Below are 21,829 nucleotides of genomic sequence, written 5' to 3'. Positions count from 1 at the left end.
AATACACATAATTGTATCGTATGTGTATTCAGTTTCGATTTTATTCTAATACTGAAATATAAAATTATCGGTACGTAGAAATATACAAAATTGCTCTATATTTATCAATAGCGAAATCTCTTATTACCAGAACATATCATATATTAAGAAATACTTTAATATCAGTACATTTCTTATGAACATGCGTCAACAAGCACAAGACATTAAACATAATACAGAATTTGACAGACGTTGATTTATAATACAGTCTTTGGATAAAAACACATCCACCACGTACGCGATAAACTTGACTTATTCATCACTTAGTGCTATGTTTTTTTTTCTTATTGTTGTTGAGAGATCGCGTGCTAAAACCGTTTGAAATCGAACGTTTTGTTCGAGCACACATAGCACGTATATATATTTTTAACTGTGCACCTTCAAGCAATTTCTTAACATGAACTTTCTTAAAGCTACACGTTTGTAACGTATCCTCCATGTTACTATGTTAATACATCTATTACACGGTAATTTTTGTAATAACATACGTCTCAGGTCTTTATTTTAACATTGATACTATGTCAACGCTATTCTATCTATAAATCTCTGAACCTTTTGAAACGTCACGTTATATATTACAACTACGTGAGTGAGAGCAGTTCAAGCGGTCTGAAGAAAAAGAATGTCACTGAACACGTTTGAGCAAAACCGCGCACATGCAATGTGTGGAATCAGAGAGGCATAAGACCAGTCCTCGTAGTTGGATTACGTGCCATGTATATGTCCATATCATGATCGGTCCAATTGTTCTCTTCGTAATTATTAAGGGTGTGCGTTGAATCGGCTATACTGTATCTGCTACCTGGTCTTGGTGGGTTTTGCTCCAGTGTTCGATTACACGATCTTGGCCTTTGCCTTCTAGACGAAGAATGCGGTGGCACGTGACTGGGTGAAAAATTCGTTCGCGATATTCTGTCAGAAGCTGCGGCCAAAGATTGTCGAGATTGTCTCAACTCTGGACAAAACGAAATATTACATTAAGAATCGTCTATTCGTTTTACGTATCGGATAAGTTGGTCAGGAAAATCTAACCTGATCTTGTGTTAGCGAGATTGGAAGTCAAAGTGTTGTTTGCAAAGTATCTCGTCGATGTGTTAGAGAAACTGTGCTGAGATTGTCCATCGACTACGGAACGAGTCGATACCTTTCCGCTGTAATGTCCTGTCTGTGATCTGACATCGTCGATGCAAGAAGCTCTAGTTATCGAACCTAGAAACAGACTGTTCTAAAATATATATATATATAAATTTTTATAACAAATCGAATATCTTTCTTCTACAATGGTATTCTATAGTATATATATCTGTAGTATTCCAGTATTCTATATACAAGTTCCTTTAATATTTATACTCTTGAAACTTTCTTCTTTCTCTTTTTCTGTTTTCTTATACCTTGTCGATCAACGGGGAATATCCTTGGCCTTGGTATGCTTCTGTTACTGTATGCAGATACTTGATCCCATTCTTTTTGAGCATTATAAGCACTGAGTGTCGCCATTGATGACAACGGCCCACCAGGGCTGGGTGTCGGACCAACGTTGGAACAACAATTCACAGGTAAACCAGTAATGGGTCCTCCCATTTTTGTCTGATCAATACTGTGAAGAGTATGAAGTTTTCTGGCCCTTCGCCGATTCGCAACAATAAATATTATCACTGCTACCACTATAGTGGCGCATATGGCTGCACTCGCAGCGATAGTAATTTTATCCATGTTGGACGTAGGCGAGTTTTCCGTTCTTACCTCCTTGCATTGATTGTAGGGCACGTTTGCAGGAGTGATGTTTGTTTCTTCCAACGATACTACGCACACTACGATACATTCCTGCGAGATAAAACGTATATAGATAACTTTGATAATGAGCAGCTATAATTTATTGTTACAAATACACAAGGAGGAAGCGGGTTTTTCAAAATGCGTAAATTATTAAAATGTTTACTTATGATTTTTCGATAATTGCGCAGCTTGCAAACGTTGTTTCAACGTTTTGTCCTTAACGAGTTGTCCTTAACGAATTCATAGTCGATTAACATTCCTAGTAATAAACTTTCGCACTCTTGTACGTACATGTATCGTGCTTGATACGTTTAGATAGGACAAGACGTTTAGTCGACTATGCATTTATAACGCTTTCGGAGAAGTGGTTTTATCGATTTACCGAGATGATTGAAAAGTGGAAGCAACGTTTGCGGCAACCTCTTTAAATTACAGGAATAAATGCTGTAAGCTAGCGAAAATAATTTTACCTGCGAAGGAACGTTCTTGATTTTGAATTCACGTTCACTGGCCTCCAAAGGCGGTGCCTGCTTGAAACTACTGTCGCCAAACAATCTATAAATTACTTTGAAACCTAAAATATTCGTCGCTTCCGTGTCCCAGTATATAATCACTGCGTTATCTTGTCTGAGTACGTCCTTGACGATAATATCTTTGTCGGTGAATTTTGATTTATAAAGTGGCGAACCAAGTACCAAGGGTGGTCTTGGTTGATGTTGCTGCAATTGATCCTGAATTTGTTTCGGCGGGGATGGTGTGGTCCTCATTATCACCACGTTTCCTGTTCGCGCAACGGTTGGCCTGTTGGTGATGGTTCTTGGTGTAGTGGAAAATGGTGTCTCGGTTTTTTGCAATTCCGTTGTGGAAGATACAAGCGCTGTCGTTGATACGGTCGTAGTTGTTGCAGTGGTAGTAGGTAGGTTAATCGACGGTCGAGTGGTTGGATTGTAACCGTTGGCTACTATAGCGGATCCTGTAGGTTCTCTCGTGTCCACGCTTTCTACCGTTCCGATTCCGATTATCTCTGGAGTTCTTTCGCAGGTCATTTCTGTGAAAAATAATAATAATAATAATTGGATAGAGTATACGGAGGACGTCTCGGCTAAAACTAAAACCGACCTGGTCTAAAACTACGAGCTGGTCACCGTGGAAAAAAAATTCTAATCTATAAGAAAACAAACGAGACGCGATATAGCGATATATCGTTATATATCGGTAGGTAAAATAATAACAAATAACGAGATAAAGATACAAACATTTCTTACAATCGGAATACCGTTATGGTTAGCATATTTTTGAAGCGTATTTTTTCATACAAATTGCATGATTTCGTATGTCTGGTTTTTCACGTTATTCGTCGTGGCTTTAAAAGGCGATTCTACGCGTTCGGATCGGTGGAGATCCGTTAAAAAGGCGAACCAGAAAATTGACCTCGAGCATGATTTTCTCTGTTTCGTCGTACAGTGCCGATCGCAAAGAAGAAGAGTGCGAAATATGGAGTTACGCGAATCGCGAGTCGATCATTCTCTTGGGAGATCGTTAAAGTCCCATTAGCGCTTATACGCGGCACATGTATATCGGATCCAGACGCAGGGAAAATAGCGTCTATCGTTGCACGTGGATGTGCACCGATCCGAGGGAGGTAGAATCACCTGCCGTCACGCGTTCCATTCGCAAAAGTAAAGGCAAAGAGTATATTTTCCTCGTCACGTTGGAAACTTTTGACGAATCGCTTTATCTCGAATTACAGTATCGGTTCCTTTAACCCTTTGCACTTTCGTGTCGGGTATGACTCGACGGCAGTTTTTATCTCAGGAGCTGCTTCGTCGAGTCCGACGTTCTTTCAGTGCCACCTTTTTTTGTGAAACGTGCGAAAGAAAACCAAGATCGCATCCTGGAAATTGTTTCAAGGTATATCATACGCTTGAAAATTACAAGACACGACGATAGCGCGAGTAAAACCGATATTCAAGCGAATTTGTTTCTTCGTCCATTTATTTGAATCGTCTTATTTTTTAGTCGAGGTAAATTTCAAATAAAACGCTCGAAAGCGTTGGGAGCTGTTGGAAACGAAATTCGAAATAAAATTCGCGGTGCAAAGGGTTAACGGCGGATATACGGCATTTTACGGGATTACACGACATAACACAGCAACCACCGCGCAGAAGTTAAAACACATACTTTTCCACTTATCCGGTAGCACTAACGTGCTACCACTAACGTGCTACCACTAACGTGCTATCACTAACGTGCTACCACTAACGTTCTACCGTTAACGATCGTTAACCGTTAATTAATCGTATATCACCTGCTGTGTCGATGTTGTAGAAGCTTTTATCTTGCAAGTTTTGCGGACTTCCGCAGAATTGCGGCTTGCGTTCCCGACTAGTGACTTGCAAGTCTCTGGTTTTTATCCAGTCGACGATCCACCGTAATCTGCAATCACAGACCAGAAATCGGCCTCCTAAACTCAGACCTCGAAGCGTTCCGTTTAGTCGAGCTAGAGCTTCCTCCGGAACGGTTGACAAAGGATTTCCATCGATCGCTAGCAAAGTTATCGACGGATTCTTTTGAAACGCGTTTATCGGCAACTCCGTTATCAGATTGAATCCTATATCCAGCACCTGGATCAGGACAGAGATTGGAAAATCGTAAGAAATTCGAATTATTCCATCTACTTTACGTTATCGTTTGTTATTCGTTAGGTTTGAAGCGTATAGACGGAGAAAACTCGGTTGTACTCGTAGAGAGAAGAGGAAGTTTGTAGTTTGCGGAGAACTATAGAAAAATCGATTTATTCCATCGACGTTGTCATTGACGTAGAACTATCAAACGTCCGAGTTTCGCTTCACGCTTTCTTATCTCGCTCTTCGTTACGTTTGAATCGTAAACAATCGAGTTAAATAAGCGATTGCCGTCCGCGTAATACGAAGCTATCGGCGAATTGAAATTTCGCAAATTTCATCTCGGTCGACGTTCGTCGGGATTACTGTCCGACGGGACTACAGACCCGAAAATATCGTGGAAACTCACCCTTAGGTCTTGAACGCTGTTGATGGCAGCCGTGGGAAAGTCGGGAATAAGATTGTTCAACAAGCTCAACGAGCTCAAAGTATTCTTGATACCATAAAACGTATCGGATCCGATATTTTGTATCAAGTTCCTCTCGAGATTCAGACCGGTCAACGAATCCAATCCCTCGAAAGCTTTGGTACCGGCGGAGCCGGGCAACTCTCTGATACTGTTCTGCGACAAGTCGAGAAACGCCAGTGTCCTTAAACCTCTAAGCGCTTCGGGAACCTTCTTCTGCCTGGTTCCCTTCAAATTCAAATTTTTCAACGACCTCTCCAATCCTCGAAACGATCCAGGCGCCAAAGTAACTTCGTTGTCGGAAAGTTTCAACGTAACTAACTTTAATCCCGCGAAGGTGTCGTCGTTCACCCTCGTAATTTTATTCATCGAAAGATCCAGTACCGTGAGATTCTTCAGAGTTTTCAGCGTCTCGCTGGGAATCTCGGTCAATTCGTTGTCTTTCAGATTGATGCTTTTCAAACAGCTTTCCTGGCCCCTAAACGCGTGCGCCTCGATACCTTTAATCTGGCAGCCAGATAATTGCATGTTGTTGATTTTCACGGATGAGAACGAATCGTTCCTCAAGATTCCTATGGTGCTGTTGTTGACGTAGAATAGGTCTATGGTGGTTTTGGAAACGTGACGCCGCATAGCGGATAGAAGTTGCTCGTAATCGACGATGTCACATTGTACCGAAAGTTCCCTGGCCAGGTTGTAGTCGCAGATGCAGGAACTCTCGAGATCGACTACGTGTTGCGCCCATGGACAGCTGGAGGTTGCTGCCACGATTGCGATTATGCTTTCGAGTAGCAGCAACACCGTTCGACGTATATCTGAAAATATTGCCATCTCGTCAGACCCGATTTTTCTCTCTTTTTCTCCGACAAATATACCAACTTTGTTCCGAGAGATGCATTAACGACAACAGAGAGGCGTACGGAACAAATTTGAATCTTTTTAGTGGAATGCGCGTAATCCTTAACGAACGAACCTTAATCTCTCTATCGCAATTTTCCATCTCCAAATCCTATAAGCTTGAACTACGATTCGGCAAATTCGACGCGGCTAGTCGACGTTCGGTAGTAACTGGCAGTCGGTCGAATATATTCGCGCGTCTTCCATATATCGCAATTTCTAACGGTTGCCTAAAACGATTACTCGTTTTTCCTTTCGAGGGGGTAAATTCGGCCGAGAAAGTCGTACGCGTAGCGATAGACTGGAGAAACGATCTTCGAGTAGTTTGGGAAACGAAGAAACGTTACCGAGATCGAATACGTGGATTTCCGTGCAATAACCAAATCGCGTGTCGGCGATCAAGAAACGTTTGTTCGATCGTTTATAATGGTTAAACGTCGGCCTTTTTTGCTGGCATTTGTTCGAAATTTTGACGATCGTTATCTCGTATCTCGTATTTAAGCAAAAATTAAATTAATCCATTGTTTTTTTAGTTTTTCGTAAAAATTTGACAAACGGCTGTTACTTTTTGTCCCTGATAGTAACGCGACTAAGCGCTACGAAGGAGAAGCGGAATTAGTGGCAAGTTACGAAGACGATGTCACGTTGGGTTCTTATCGTTGGAAAGTCGGACGAGTAGCGTTCGAAGCCCACGAAGCGAACTGGGATATCGAACTCGATCGAATACACGATCCCGTGGCTACCAGCGAGCAAGGTGCGTGCGCAATTTCGAAACTCGCGCCGCGCAATTCCTCGTATTCCCGCGATTACGTCGAGTGGTGCGGCAGTGCGCGAGCTCGCCAACTTTGGAACGGGTCGCTACGTCCACTCGAAATACAGCGATCGAAACAACGTGGAAAAAGTAGAACAAAGTTTGCGTACACTTGTAAGTTTAAAAGTAGAACCGGGCTGATTTGGACGGCGGCGAATAATCGAAAATTTATCAAGTACGCGTATATTTTTCGGCGCGGTAAAAGTAAAAAACTCTTGTTCCACGTTTTCCACGTACTTTGGCGTATAGGACACGGTCGGCTGCCGAGATCGCTCGTTCGTATCCGATCCGATACTTTGAAATTCGATTCCACGGAGAAGGAAGCTCGCTACGAAAACGTTTAATTATCCTCCCACGCGGAATCGTCCACTCGCCGTCCGTACCACGATCGCCGAGACGTCCAGCATAGAGTTAGTCGACGGTACAACGTGGTCGTTTCGTTCGATTTTTCGTCGATCGTACGGTCTCGCTCGACCGAATATGGGTCTGTAGACGCGGAAAGGACGAACGGCCGATATATACGTGGAACGTAGGACTGGGATACAACGGTTATCGAGAAGCATAACGCACGAGCAGACCAAAGTTGCGCAGCCTAAACGAACCGCGACAAACCAGGGTCCATAGACCGAACCCGTTACGAGTCAATGGCCGGAGTAAACGTACGTCCTCGCGCCGATATGGGTTCTATCGATGCCAGTCGACCAACGGTGTACGAATTCCTACCGAGATCGTCGGCCTACCGCTCTTCTTTCTATTCGAATTTTCCTACGTTTAGACAGAGCGTACGAGTATTCTCGCGGCAACGTCGACGATATTTTCAACGATTCTGCGAACGTATACGAAAGTTAGCGCGTGCGTTTGGCACGGTTCGCGAAAGTGTTTGCGTCTGGTAGGATCGTGTTCGTCGCTTATCGTGCTCGAGGTACGGTCGCTAACCAGAAACGTTTTCATCGTTTAGTCGCGTTAATATCGTAACCAAAGTCGGTGAAACTTTCGAGCGTTTCGCTTCTAACCGATTCGAAGTTTTCCGTAAACGCGGAAAAAGTTGCGAGAAAACTTGCTGCGCGTTTCTTTCGCAACTTGTCTCCCCCCTCCCTCTCCCCCTGCGATAATAGCACGTATATATTTAACAGCGAGGAGAATAGCCATAGTTGCTTGGAACGTTCTATAAGATCAAGGTTGCTATCGGTAGAATCGTTCGGACATTCTTTCCAGAGATGTTGGAAAGTGCGGAGTGGCCGATAGAAAGGGAATCGTTGCACGACGGAACCTTTAGCTTAAACTCGAACTTTATTTCCCTCGGTCTACGATCCGATAAGATCGACGAGTAAGTCGTTCGTCGAACGGACCTAATGGCAACGATACGAAGTATCTTCGAAAAATTGTAACAATCGTGGCAACGAATCGTTGGTTGGTCGCTTAACGAGAGAATTCACTCGTGGATTTACCGCTTCCTTTTAAACTAATATCTATCAAGCATCTGTTACGATATATCGTCGTATCATTACGAACATTATAGGAAAATCGCGAAGATAGCATAGTCGAGGAAGCGTTTAATCTTCTTTCTTGGCCGATCTTTTCAAATTTTCTCAAATTTTCCTCCGTTCGTTACGATCTCACAATCGACATTTTTCCGACTTCTTCGAAAGGATGAAAAAAGTTATTTCCCCGTTTCTTTCGTCGTTTATGCCCTTTGCTTCGTGCTTGAGAACGTTAAATCGGCGCCGAAATTGCGTTAAAAAGATAAATAGAGCATCGACGTTGATACAACGAGAGAGTCGATTTCTTTATGGAAATGAAATTTTCTATAATTTAGAAATGGAAATTAATCGGAATTGTATAAATCGTAAGACGAATCCGAATCGTTTCTCAATTAAAATAATAAGATAGATGTTAATCGCACGGTAAAAGGAGAATCGTAATCACCTGCTCAACTGGGTTGTCGCATTTTTCTACGCCTCGATGATTCCGTATCTACCGCTGACAACTAAACTTTACCTATACTTTCCTCCGTTTAATTTATACGTTTCGAGGATATTCGTAAAATGGAACGTGACGTTACTGTGATATGCGCGGTTTGGTTTCAGGCCGGATAGTCGATTTCTCGATTAAAACAAACTACGTACCGTAAATTACGAAAGGCGATTTAAGTTACCTGGATAACTCGTCGATCAAGTTCAATTTTAATAACGCGTACGCGTACGCGCACGTAGGAATCTTTCTTTCCGTGTAAAGTCTAGGACGTGGATCTTCGATTAGACGAGTTTTATCCGAATAGGAACCGAAAAACGGTATAAAATCCTCGAGAAGCAAAATTATTTCCAGCGAAAAAATTTTAATGGATTTTCAAATCGCGAGAGACGAAACCTTTGTTCGATTTCGATCGTTCGCCGCTGTTCGTTACCGTTACACGTCTCTTTCTACGTCTATGCGATATCGCAAACAGTTACGCGCGATATTAGAAACATTGGTGGTACATTGGTACGTAAGGACAAACAGCGCGTATTTATGGAAATATCGAGCGGTGCGTTGGGTAAAATTTTGTTCGAAAAACAGGTAAATACGCGGGGTAGAGTCGTCGTTCTGAAAACTCGCATAGTCTAGCAGTAGGTAGCCTAAAGCTTAACGAGACTAATAAGCGGCGGCGTAATGTAGAGTTAAAAGATGCCGGAAGTTGTTCGGTAGGCAAGATGGTCGAATTTCTAGAGCGGAGTCAACGGTTCGAGTCTTATTACGGGTTCAGGGAAACGGAATAAGAACAGATCGGAATACCTAATTAATTAACGTGCTCGTCACGGCGTTGCATCTCGGAATACTTGTTAATGGGAGCACAGGAGCGCGTACCACTCGCTATACCATATTATACCATTATCGCGATCGTCTATCGCTCGGCCAATTTCCCTTGGTAATTAATAACAGCCGTTGTCACGAACGATTCGTTGAGACGATTTGCTAAATCCGTCTACATCGGTGTTGCAGCGGTAATCGCACTCGAGCGCACATCCGTCGATCGAATTATCGACGATAAACGTTAGTAGCGGCGTGGAACTAACGCGATCGAAGGAAAATATTTTCTTTGGTCGGAGAGATTCGATAGGCGTTGAGTCTCAACTACGAGGCTGTTGTTATTCCGCGTTATTCGAGTAACGTGTGTTTGGCTACAGGCTTGTTACACCGAGAGCAGATTCTCTTCGTTTGCCACAGGGTGGTCGATTTTTCCCGCGCGCGGAAACGTTCGAAGCGAGAACAATTTCGAGAGCAAGCGTGGTTACGTTACAAAAATTCGTCGAATCTGGATTTATCGATGATCGAGTAGAAGTTTGCTCGTTCGAATAAAGTAACCTCTCGCGTCAGATCTCGTTCGTTACCTGATCCCGTTGTTTTAACAGGAACGAGAAATTATTCGAAAACGATTTCTAAAATAAAAATGTTATTTTCTTTCGAAGGAAACATGGCCAAGCCTGGTTAACTGCGACGGTGTCTTTGGACCGTAAATGGCCACGACAGGTGGTGGAATCAGATTTGGATCAGGTTGCGTAATTTGTTACGACCGTCGATAGCAACGACTCGACGATACCGATCGGCGCTTAAAAGTCCAACGTACGATCGAGGGTTGTCGAGCGAAAGAAAAACGTTGCCGTGGATTCGACCAGTTGCTCGATTCTTAGGAGCGTGAAAATCGTATACAACCGACGCGATAACAATACCGTACTGCTTTTGAAAATTCGGACTTTCCATCCTTTGAAACTCCATTGGACGAGGTATAAAATTTTACCGGTAAAGCGCGATATTTCGATATTGATATCGCGCTGCCCGACGCGCATGATACGTCTAGTTATCAGACTGTGACAGAACCTAACTCGAAATAGTTATTACGATAGTTGCTGCCTCGACAGAGAAACCTCGCTGCTATTATCGTGGGATGGTATTTATATTTTTCAGAAAAATATCGACGTTTTCCAATGTCACGCGCGATTTAGAATTCGCGCGTACACGTATACTTGCTAAATTCGATTCGATTTGCTCGTTACTACGAGGTAGATGGCGGAATACGATAGGATACACCTCGAAATATATTATCGAGGTCAAGATTTCGAACAACCTTTTTCCACGCATACGATCGTCGCTCGGCTATGCAAAGTATCGCGAAAACAGCGAGAGAAGACGTCGAGCGAAAAAGTCAGGATCGTCGATTCGTCGATGACGATCATCTTTAATAATAAACGAAGAAGAAACGTATCGGTGGATGGTAGCTTGGGCCGGATCGACGCGTTCTGCTCGATAACAAGGTCGAAGGCGACAGCGTCTCTAACAAAAAGAAAAGTATATATCGTCTCGAAGCAGGGGAAATAAAAATGCGACAAATTGTCCAAAGAAACGAGAAAACGAATCGGAGAATTCCGCGAGTGTTCGATATCCGTGCACGCAACAGGATATAGGGAAAAAACGTCAGGCAAATCGAGGCAGTTGGGCGAGTTTGTTCTGTCTAAACATCGAAAGCAACGATCGGGTGAAAGTTATTCTTTGTCGCGTGGTATTTGCGAATACGCGCGCGTCCGAGATCATTTGGTAGGACGAGCGCTGGCATTCCAGCGACGTACTTGACCGGCTCACCTTTCGTCTCCAACGATCCAACAACGAACAAATTATCGTCCGACGATAAAATTCTGCGTGTTCTCGATACGCCCGTCGGTGAAATTTTATAAATAAATTCCTGTTTCCGACTTCGACGCCTATCTCGACCGTTTCCAAGTACGCGGAACCAACGATGACTTTTGTATTTCGTCACGAACGAACGTCATCGGCGTCGTTGGTCATCATCGGCAGGCGACGATGCTACGGGATTCGTGAAATTTTTAACTGGATCGTGCAAAAGTACCGAATTCTTCCAGCTCTCTGGGTAGATTTTCCGATCTCGACGAGATCGGAGAAACACCGGAGAGTTCGTGGTTTTCGCGCGGAAATTGCGCGCGATTTACGATTACGCGTTTACGCCGCGTGCAAAATGCCTCGTTGTTTCATTCATCCGCCGATATATGGAGAAATATAGGAGACACGCGTTTAGTCGGCGCGTAGTTGCCTACGGAATTCGCGCCTTTCACTTTCGTTCTCTTTCGGTGTTCCGTTTTGCTCCTACGAGCGAAATATATCCACCAGCGCGTTATTAACGAAGATTTATGCAAGATAGAGCGCGCTTTGGAACGTCGATACGACGTTGCTGTTAACCGCCGGTTGACCCAGTGTCGATGTTGGTCACGCGTAAATAGCCTTTTCTCACGGTATTGTTTCACGTTTTTTCAAACACCGCTCTCCTCGTTCGTTTAATCTCGTTCCTACGGATTCCAGCTAGGGCCAACTCGTCGTTAAGTTCGCCAGTCGTAAAGCAATTTACGCTCGATACGCGAAAAGGTGGCAGGCCGCGACTTTTCAGGCCAGATATTTTTCTCAGGAAAAACGCGTTTTATCACGCTGCTCGGTTAGTTTCCCGTTGCGATACGAAGCGGAAGCTGGATACAGTGACTCGCCAAAGTATTCGAATATATACGGTAGAAAATTAGCATCTACGTTGTACCGGTTATACGAGACAGTTTGATATTTCGCTTTGATATAGAATTGCGTCGAATATCTTGCAACTTGTAGCGTCGTCGCACTTTCCTCGTAATTTCCGTTGTAACGTCGATGGTTCTAAAGTCGTTTTAAATACGCTGGAATCTGTACGAAACGAAATACGAAAATAATCGACGACTGACCAACCAATGGTCGATGCTAAATTTAACGATACCGATGCGATTAACGCGATTAAATTTTACGATCTGCGAAACTATATTATATAATACCAAATATAAATACCAAATAAAATCTTAATCCAACGAAATTTCCCTTGAAACCACCAAAGAAAAAGGTACGAACGTAACGGAGAAGAGGAACGATATTAGGAGGTGGATATCGTCGGATTTTATACGGCGAACCGCGCGTACCAAGTACTTTTCTTGGCGAATCGCCGGACTTTCCATATTCGTGTAACGGTTCGTGCTACCAGTTGGAACAGTATGCGAAACAAACCATGCGAGTACTGTTAACCGCTCCATCTCGCGAGCAAACGCGTTACGGCAACAGTTTTCTCGGGTGTGACAGAGACCTCGGTATCGTTCGGTATCAATGCCAGCTCGATCCCCGATGCTATCGTCTCTCGGAACGTTGCTCTCTTCCTTAAATCTTCGTGCCGTTCGATTTGAAAATCGAGTCGCGAAAGTCCACGTTTTACGCCTGTCGAATTTTGCGTATCCGACCGACCGGCGTAGCCCAACGAACTAAAAACGCGCTTTCTCGCAAAATTTCTATTCGTATTCGTTCGTACCGACGAGTCGGCGCGAGTATCGTCGAGTACGTATTCGCGGAAGGAATTAAGAGAATCGAAGCCTGCCGTTTTTGCCATTTCACGTAGATTTTATCGAACGTGTTATTTTTCTAACGCCGTATCTTCCTATCTTTTTACCGTTTTTCTCGACGAAGGTGAAAGTAAATAAAATTAATTACGTATAAAATCGGTAACATTTGGAAACGTAACGCGCGCGAGCCTGGAAGCGGGCGAATCGGCGCGCAAGTGGAATTCGATTGGCGCGATACGAGGTTCGTTTCGTAATTGGAAATTGCACAGTGGAAACTGTCGAACGACGAGAAAAAACGCGTTTCCCTCTGACGCCGCCGCTCGTGTACGAACCGGACAGGAGGATATTACCGGTAACGCAACGCGCTATTCCCGCGATTGCCGTTCCATTGGTTCCGCTTGTCTCCGACGATCGAGCATCGTCGTTCGTTCGAGAAATCAAGCGCGAGACGCGCGTCCAGTTTCTCAACGAGTGCAAATGTCCTGATATGATATAATCGCGGTGTTACTCTGCGACGCGACGGTGACATTGGTTACGCTGTCGCGTCGTAACGCGACGACATTAACCCTTCGACGCTCGACGTGGCGCCGCGTATACGCGTGTTCCTGTCGTATTGCGCTACCTTTATAACGATATATATATTCGTAATAATAATAATAATAATAATAATAATAATAATAATAGTAATAACGATATCGTCGTAGTACGTATACGCGAGTAGGTGTAAAAACCAAAATAACGTATACGTTAGGATAAAAGTTTCGTCGAACCAAGGATCGATCGCTGGATGAGAGAATTTCGCGAAATTGGGTCTACGAGACTTGGAAACGCTCGAACGCGACGACTTGCAAACAAATAACGACGCGATAAACTCGATCGACGAGTTATCCTAATTTGCGAAATGCAAATTGCTACGTCTTAGGTTTAACGGAGCGCTGAAAATCGCGACATACGCGATTCCGCGCGATCTATGACGAACCGAAGCGATTGACAAATACGCGAAACGCGCGCGTTGCTCGAAAATGTAAGATAAAAGAGGACGCGTCGTGTCTGCGATCCGATAGAAATATTTATTTGCCTTTGGTTTCTCGCTCTATCGAAATATGCATTTACGCGAACATCGGTGATTCGGCAATTACCGATCTGTTCGAACGACGGTAAAATTGCTTTCGCCATCGTTTATCGATCTACTGATTAATTACCGAACAACTGTACCGATAAAATTACTACCGATAATTCGATGAACGATAGTTTGGTAAAACTCGATCATCGACGAACCTAAGAAAGATGCGAAAAATCGGGTCGGAGACGAGTCGGAAAATTTTCTACGCCACGGAAAGAAGAATCCGTCGTGAGTTACGTTGGAGGAACGCAATGTCGGTTTGTTTGATCGCGCGTCGTGAGAATACCACGTACAATGGACGACCGAACGTGAAACGCGCATAGGGAAAAAACGGAGACACAATAACTAGGAAACGTAGGATCGTCATCGTGCTAATTACCGGATTCGAAAAACCGTCGCAGCCAGTAGAGCAATCGCTTTTGTAACTGTGAATCTTTCTCCCGAGTCGTTCACCCGCTGTCGCGTCTCCGTCGCCGCGTTTCTCCGCCACCGAGTATCGTCGAATCAATGGCATTACGTATCGAACGTATACGTACGCAGTGAGTCGTAAAAGTTCACCTACAGCCCCCAAATACGAGATATCGTGGTACGTTCGTGCGACGCATGTTCCTAAGATAAACGCGATAGCTCCGGAAAGAACTGTTTTTTCTTCTCTTTCTTCTCTTTCTTTTCTTTTTCTTTTTTTTTTCTTTCTTTTACGGAATCGAAGTTCATCCTCTTCGAATATAAGAACTTCGCGAAATCGGAGAAACGTAATTTTCGAGGGAAGATTGCGAGGGAAGATCGTGTTAGCAAGCGTCTTAAAAAAAAAATGGTCCGTCGTGTAAAAAGAATTCAACGCGCCGTAGCTCGTGAAACTTAAGAATTTCAGTGGAATCGTAAAACCGTAATTAATATTACGCGAAAGTATCGATTAATGTATTTAATTCTGGCAAAACTACAATAGCACTTTCACCTTTCTTTGTACTTTCTTCCTTCGAACAGGAAATCGAACGATGCTTATCACCGATAATTAGCACAATCGGCAAAGATTTCGCAAAGTTTTAAGAACGCGGTTACGCGATATTTATTTTATTTAGCGATATTTACGCAAATCGATACGTAGCTTTCGCCTAGTTACGTTTAAACGAGATATTTGGGAAAAATAGATTACACCGCGACGATTTCTAAAAATCTTAGTTCGAAAAACGATAATTTTACTTAAGAGAGCTACTTGATGTCGCGTTAATATCAATCGCTGACGTATCGCAGCGTATTGTACGTATTTGAAGAAGACGGTAGCCGCGAACAGAGTATTCCAGCGATTGCCAAACTTTCGTGAAAATTCTAACGCTTAGCGGGTCTCGCTTTAAAAAGAGACTGGCAAGAGGCGATCGCGTTAAGAAATTTTGAAACAAAGAAAACAAGAATGCAAATTCTGGAGATTATCGGAGACGGGTTTCTCGAGCGCAATCGCCGCGAGACGTACAAATCCAAAGACTGGAAAAGTCGAAGTATTTTAAAACCGTTAAATTCGTTCTAACAAGCGTTTACTAGACCGGAACAAATCAAAGTTTATTATACTTCGTATCGATCGATTAACCTGATATAAGCGTGGAAATATATTAAAAACGATTAAGATCCGAAAGCAGGCTAAATTATTTTCCTTTCCAATTTAACCATCGACTGATCTCGAAGAAACGCGTATTTTCTCCGAATCGAAGATATTTCCTGGACAAGTAGAATTACAGAGACGTGCGTGTCCGATTCAAGTTCGTTCGTTAGCTTCGCGTGATCTACGTAACGAAATAGCGACGCGTCAAAGAATGGCAAATGGGCGAATTTTTATCGACCCGATGGTCGTCGATAATCGCGACGGGCGCGAAATCCATTCGCAATTACGCCAGCAGTCCGATGACGGAAGTTAAGAAGCGGTTGCGGAAATGAGAGCTGCGACGTTCGCGCCAAACTCAGTTTCCCTCGACCTTCCTGGGATGTGGGTTAACGCGTACTAACTTTTAACTCTGACGATTCGTCGACGATTTTATCGGGCACTGCCGTCCTCCTTTCGATCGTTCCCGACACCGTTTTTACTTTTCGTTTAACTTTTTTCGAAATTAGTTTCTAACGTCGAAGGTGCTTTCGTTTCGTCTCTGTTCTCCCAACTTTTAAACCTATTGATTCTTCCAACGATCGTTATCGCGTATTTCCGTAGCGAAGAGTTGTCTTTTTGCAAATGCAATTGCAACGTGATCTCTCGTATTGGCCTCGGTGGATCTTGGAGCGAGGAAAAAGTCGACGAGAAATTTTGTAACGCGTATGATCGCGCGGTATCGATCGGCAACGTATTCCGATAGACTGGGAACATCTCCGGTCGTAAGACGCAAGAAGCGAAAAACCATCTCGACGAATCGATCGATCGATAGCGACGAAACGGTCGGCTATTCCGGTTTATTCACCCGTTTCAGGGTTTCACGGCGTAAAAGAGAAATCCCTCGTTTATTAACATTCACTTCTGCGGTTGATTTTCCCAAGTATGCGAAAAACTCGACCACGGAACGATCGTGCGGAGTAGAGCGTAGACCGGCGGCCTTTCTCCGAACGCAACACGATGCAGTTACGAGTAACCGCGAATGGAATTGCTTTCAACCGAGTATATACGATATACGTATAGAATCCGCGTGCACTGTGCTCGTCGATCGTGTATTTCCTCGCGAAGCGTTTCCGACGAGTCGGACGAGATAGAGGGAGGGGGTGGAGGGGCTGAAGTTGGAAGGAATAAACGGTCTATGCAGAGTGACCGGCGAAAATACGCACGTCGTACGTTACATCGTATAAAACGTTTGCGAATTTCGTTAGCACCGTTACGAGACACGATTGCCGCGATCGTATCGACGGAAATTGGACGCAATCTGAAAATACGCAGGGTGAAGGTTACTTTTAAGCAATTTTGCGACGAGCGGAGGATGGACGACGAAAGTAAATATCAGTTACGATTAAAATTTATCTCACTAAGCTTATCTTATTAAGAAAACGTCGATGTCGTGCATTTTCTCGATAGATCTTTAGAGATAATTGCGTATTACCGCGTAATGATAAAATTTCTTTTCCCGCGTTAAAGCTATCGAGGTAGAAGTCTCGACGACCAACGTAATGCGTTTGAGTTACGCTTAATTAAATAACGTAACGTTCGAAAAACGTTACTTTTATTCTGGCTGAACGAACGTGAACGATATTTAAAAGACACTCATTTTCGAGATCTAAAGCAATGGCGCCCGATACATATTCGCGTGGTGATAATTTGTCATTGCTATCGAATGCTATCGCTGGTAATGAAATTACTAATGGCAATTTCGTTAGTTTTGAAAACGCCAATAGCACTTTTTTTTCTTGATATTTATACTTCGCATACGACCGTTCTAAAAGCCATTTATACTTTCTGTCTCGAAATCCAAAGTATCGTGGCGTTTCTTTCGCCCGTTAAGTCCCGTTCGAGGTTTGAGTATTAAACGCTTTTTATTCGTGTATAAGGATTACGCACGATTATCGGAGACGTAGGAAGTGCAAGTAACGAAATAGAAGAATCGAAGCAAGAGAAGAATACGGTTGGATGGTCATGGCGAGCAAGCAACTGGGCAAGCGAGCCAGTACCGCCACGCTTGTTGGTCTTTGCACGAGGAAATCGTAGAAATTTCTTCGTAATAGTTGCCAGATAGGACGGAATTATCATAGTCTCCATAATCATTTTTAACGTAAAACTATGTGGAACAGGACGTAACATTTTTCAAGGTTTCTTCTTTTCTAAGACGATTGTTCACGGATCGAGGCAGTAACCTCTGTTCTATTTCTTCTTGCTTCTTTTCCTTTAATTTTATGTTATTCGATACGCGCTCTTTTAATTATCGACGCCTATCGACGCAATCCATCGATATATATGATATAATAATTTTCGATAACGTAAATGGAATGGATGCTATTTTTCATGTAATTTTAGCATTCGTTCGAATCTCTACAGAGAGAGAGAGAGCTCTGTTTTTATACAACATCCAAAGTAATTGATTGAATTCCGCTAAATAAAAAAAATAAAGTTTTTCTATACGGAAAGATTCCGTTATTCTTGACGATATCGCGAATGTAATTTAAAAAATGGAAGCTAGTAGAGAACGTTAGCATATTACGCGCAATGACACCGCTTGAATCGTAAAAGGCGGCTCTGTTATAAAGAGCTCGGTAACAAAGTTTTCACGGGTGAAGCAGCTATTCTGAAATCGATGAGATCCAAGATGTCTATCTTTTAAGCCCATCCTGGCTACGTTGTTACGTACGCTAAGTACGTTTCAGCTGAAAAGTATACGGACAGTCGCTTATTTTTCGTATAACGTACCTAAACGTTGCTCGATAAACTTGATAAATTACTCTTTACGTCGTAGCTATCGTACGCTAACGTTACACGGCCAATAACGCTTTGTAACGCGAAACAAGTACCCTAACTATCGCGAATTATCGGTTTATGTCTATCGAATCAAATTTCACACCTTGCCGAATCGACCAGATTTATACGTTCGATTTTAACCAAAATTAAAATCAAAATCAAAACAGTACGCGTTCGATTCATTCACGGACGGATTTATTTAGCGATATATCACCGGTTGCAAAGTCAATAACAAATTTTTCAAAGAGTAATAATTGTAATTGCCCGATTATTAGATACGTAGAACGTCGCATCTTTCTCTCGTCCGTAGTTAGATAAATATTGTAACAAGTACGCGTGCTGCTACTGAAAAATTGGACGATTGTTCGCGATAAAAGAAAAATTTGTCAAGCAAATTGTTAAACAACGTGTATAGCGGAGTCGAAAGGTAAGGCTGAGCTGCGGCTACGCATATACAACGTAAGAGAAGCATTAGAACGTAAACCTTGAGGACATATTTCAAAATCAGCAAAACCGACGTGAGAAGGTGAAAACGTGAGAACGTAAGATCCAGCCTATTCTACCCGATCGAGGAATATTTTTTCGAACGTTGGAAAATTATCGCGTCAATTGGAAATTTCGTACAGATCAAAGTGGACGTCGTTGGTGTAACAGGCGAGAAACACACTGTATATATTGGCCTCGTGTAGTACATGGTTCAAGGTCGGCCAGTACACGCCGAAGACGATACCCATGAGGTGTGTGCGTAGGTGCATTCACCCTTTGAAACTTGTTGCTATAACTATACTCGTTCAAGCTGTAGGGACAAACTAGCAAAGAGAGCTGTGTCTACTATGCAACGCCATCGACAAAAATCTCACGAAGGAAACTTTTGTTGGATAGACACGTGCCCGGCCAATTTTCATCTTATCTTTTCTTATATCTAAATAACGAACACAATGAGAATGACGACGACGACGACGACGACGACGACGACGACGACGACGGCGATGATGATCGCTTGCTCATAGTGGGAACGGTATACCCACGTTTATAGGAAACGGGCTTCGATTCGATTGTGCGTGATTTTTGCGTTTGTTCTTCAATTCAACGTTTAAAACTTCTTCCGCTCCATTTTTTACCCTTTTCATTTTCTCCTGTATACAACAAATATCAACAAATATGCAAGATCGAATTGCCGTTATCTAAAGAATAAAATATATTCAAGCGAGATTTAAATTCAACTTCAATTTCTTTTCATCTAACGATTATAAATAATTTACGATATTCTGAATTATTGTTACGTGCGATATAAAATTTAAACGACGCTTACGAATATGTCGTGAAACTCGTATTAAATTTCCTTTTTCAATTTCTACGATAATCAGCAATAATTTACAATAATCGATTATTTCCGCTGTACAAAATAGAATTTGCATATGTCGCGTGCATAGAATTTGAACGAGCTTGAATTTAATTAATAAGGCATGAATTTAATCGATATTTATCCGATTTATTTCTTTGCTTCTATTTTTCTTTTTAATTTATACGATAGATTTTTGAAAGATCGGATAATAGTTATTACACGAGTAAACGATTTAGTGAAATGTATTAATTCAGCTGTAAGCTGTTGGTAAAAAAGACGAGAGAACGATTTTGGACGAAGATGGTATGTACCGTTAAGTATTTTGAAATCGTCGGAACCAACATACCTCTATACCGTATACGATTATAATTGAGCGCAAGAGTTAAATTCTGTGGAAAAAGTCATTGCAATATTAATGTCACTAGAGGTTTATTAATAATTATAAAAACTACTTTCAAATAGAGATACAAAAGTACAGGTTATCCAGAATCCCTCAAAACGGAAACCAGGTGAATATTTGACATTTCAAGGGCAAAATGTCTTTGAAAAATTCATATTCGATTCACTTTTTTATACAGTCGACGCTCGAAAATAGATAATAATATGTCGATGACTAAGTAGGTTTTTTCATACACCGTGACAAAGAGCTTAAAATTAATTAAAAATTTAGCAACATCGCGAGTACGCGAATTTGAAAACTAAACGTAACCAAAACTAGGGAATAATTTATAAATATCCAAAACGCTCCTAACAAGGTTCCTATGAAAAGAAACAGGAAAAGAAACAACACCGAATCGATTAAAATTTCTTTCGCGTCAGAGACACTCGTATCGTTACCAAAAATTAAGGAGAAGACAATCGTAACGATTACGAAAAATTTGAAAAATGGAAACGATAAATTGAAAGGAGGAAAACTAACGAAAAATAAATAAGAACGTTCTTTTATACGGCAATATGCACGTGTTTATGTACGTGTTTTACGTATGTGTATATCTAAGAAAATAAAATTGCTATTTTATAATTATCCAATATATGTACATATTTACACGTGGGTACCCATAATTCAAAGAAAAAGAAACCAATACGAAAAAAAAAGAATCCAGATAGGATTTACTTACTCATATTTGTCGGCATTAGTTTATAGCCAGTTTTGGCCCATGACGTGTTCCGGCGAAGCCGAAATTCGTAGCCAGTTGTTAAAGAAATCACGTAAAGGGACGCAACACGTAGAAACAAAAATCTGTTTTGTACGTGTTACAAGATAGAAGCCATCGAAGCGCTTCCTTGACGGCACCTGTTGTTCCTTGTTCTCGAAACGAGATAAACGAACCTTTAAAATTCCTAGTGATATACTTCCAGTTACCTCTACTAGCGCGCGTGTGTTATGCGTGTATAGTTCGCGACGTAAATCACCTACTAATCGAATAATTCTTGTTCGAGCGTATAGATCGATAGGAACGCGCGTAACTCACGAACAACGACGCGTTCGATACTGGAGAACCGTTAAGTTCGGCTCGGTAGCATCGGCATCACGGTCTTCCACTAGACTGCAAGAATTTGCCGCTCTTCGACCCCCTCTAGAAGCGCGTCTCTCTCCCGTAGCAGTGCAGGTCGAGGTAGGGCAGGATAGAGTGCACAGGTCTTGGAAAAACGAATTTTCGATCGATCCTTCGACCGTCAACTACCGAAACACTGTCCTGATTTTTCGCGCGATCGTTCGATTGGTCGTAGGCGCGCTTTCGGAGTGATATATGGCACGCTCGGTATGGCCAACCTAAAATATTTCGTGGGCACTAGGCATCGCCGTATGACAAGTAAAGGACTATTTAACGTTTCTATTCGGAACGGCTCAACGAATGCCTGCTAATATATAACCAGTATCGAAGAATCGTTACAAGGAGGATACGTAAAACGTTAATAATTCGATCGGATATAGTACGTTATAGTA

At 42.4% G+C, this 21,829-nt stretch overlaps 2 protein-coding genes across 3 annotated transcripts in view; one reads left to right on the top strand and one right to left on the bottom strand.

Moving 5' to 3' along the window:
* LOC100740764 (rab3 GTPase-activating protein catalytic subunit) overlaps positions 1-21,829 on the top strand; it is a 33,070-nt gene that overhangs the window by 3,920 nt on the left and 7,321 nt on the right. The window lies entirely within an intron of this gene.
* Positions 15-21,588, bottom strand: LOC100741088 (vasorin). Its single transcript, XM_012394070.3, has 7 exons — positions 21,000-21,588; positions 4,849-5,720; positions 4,124-4,439; positions 2,286-2,863; positions 1,431-1,863; positions 1,072-1,248; positions 15-994 (listed from the first exon to the last, which is right to left on the bottom strand). Exons 1-7 carry the CDS (start codon positions 21,013-21,015, stop codon positions 711-713), a joined length of 2,676 nt encoding a protein of 891 aa, XP_012249493.1. The 5' UTR covers positions 21,016-21,588; the 3' UTR covers positions 15-710.

Source organism: Bombus impatiens, unplaced genomic scaffold, assembly GCF_000188095.3.
Source record: "Bombus impatiens unplaced genomic scaffold, BIMP_2.2 scf_0064, whole genome shotgun sequence".
Taxonomy (NCBI): domain Eukaryota; kingdom Metazoa; phylum Arthropoda; class Insecta; order Hymenoptera; family Apidae; genus Bombus; species Bombus impatiens.
This window is presented reverse-complemented; position numbering and strand designations above follow the sequence as displayed.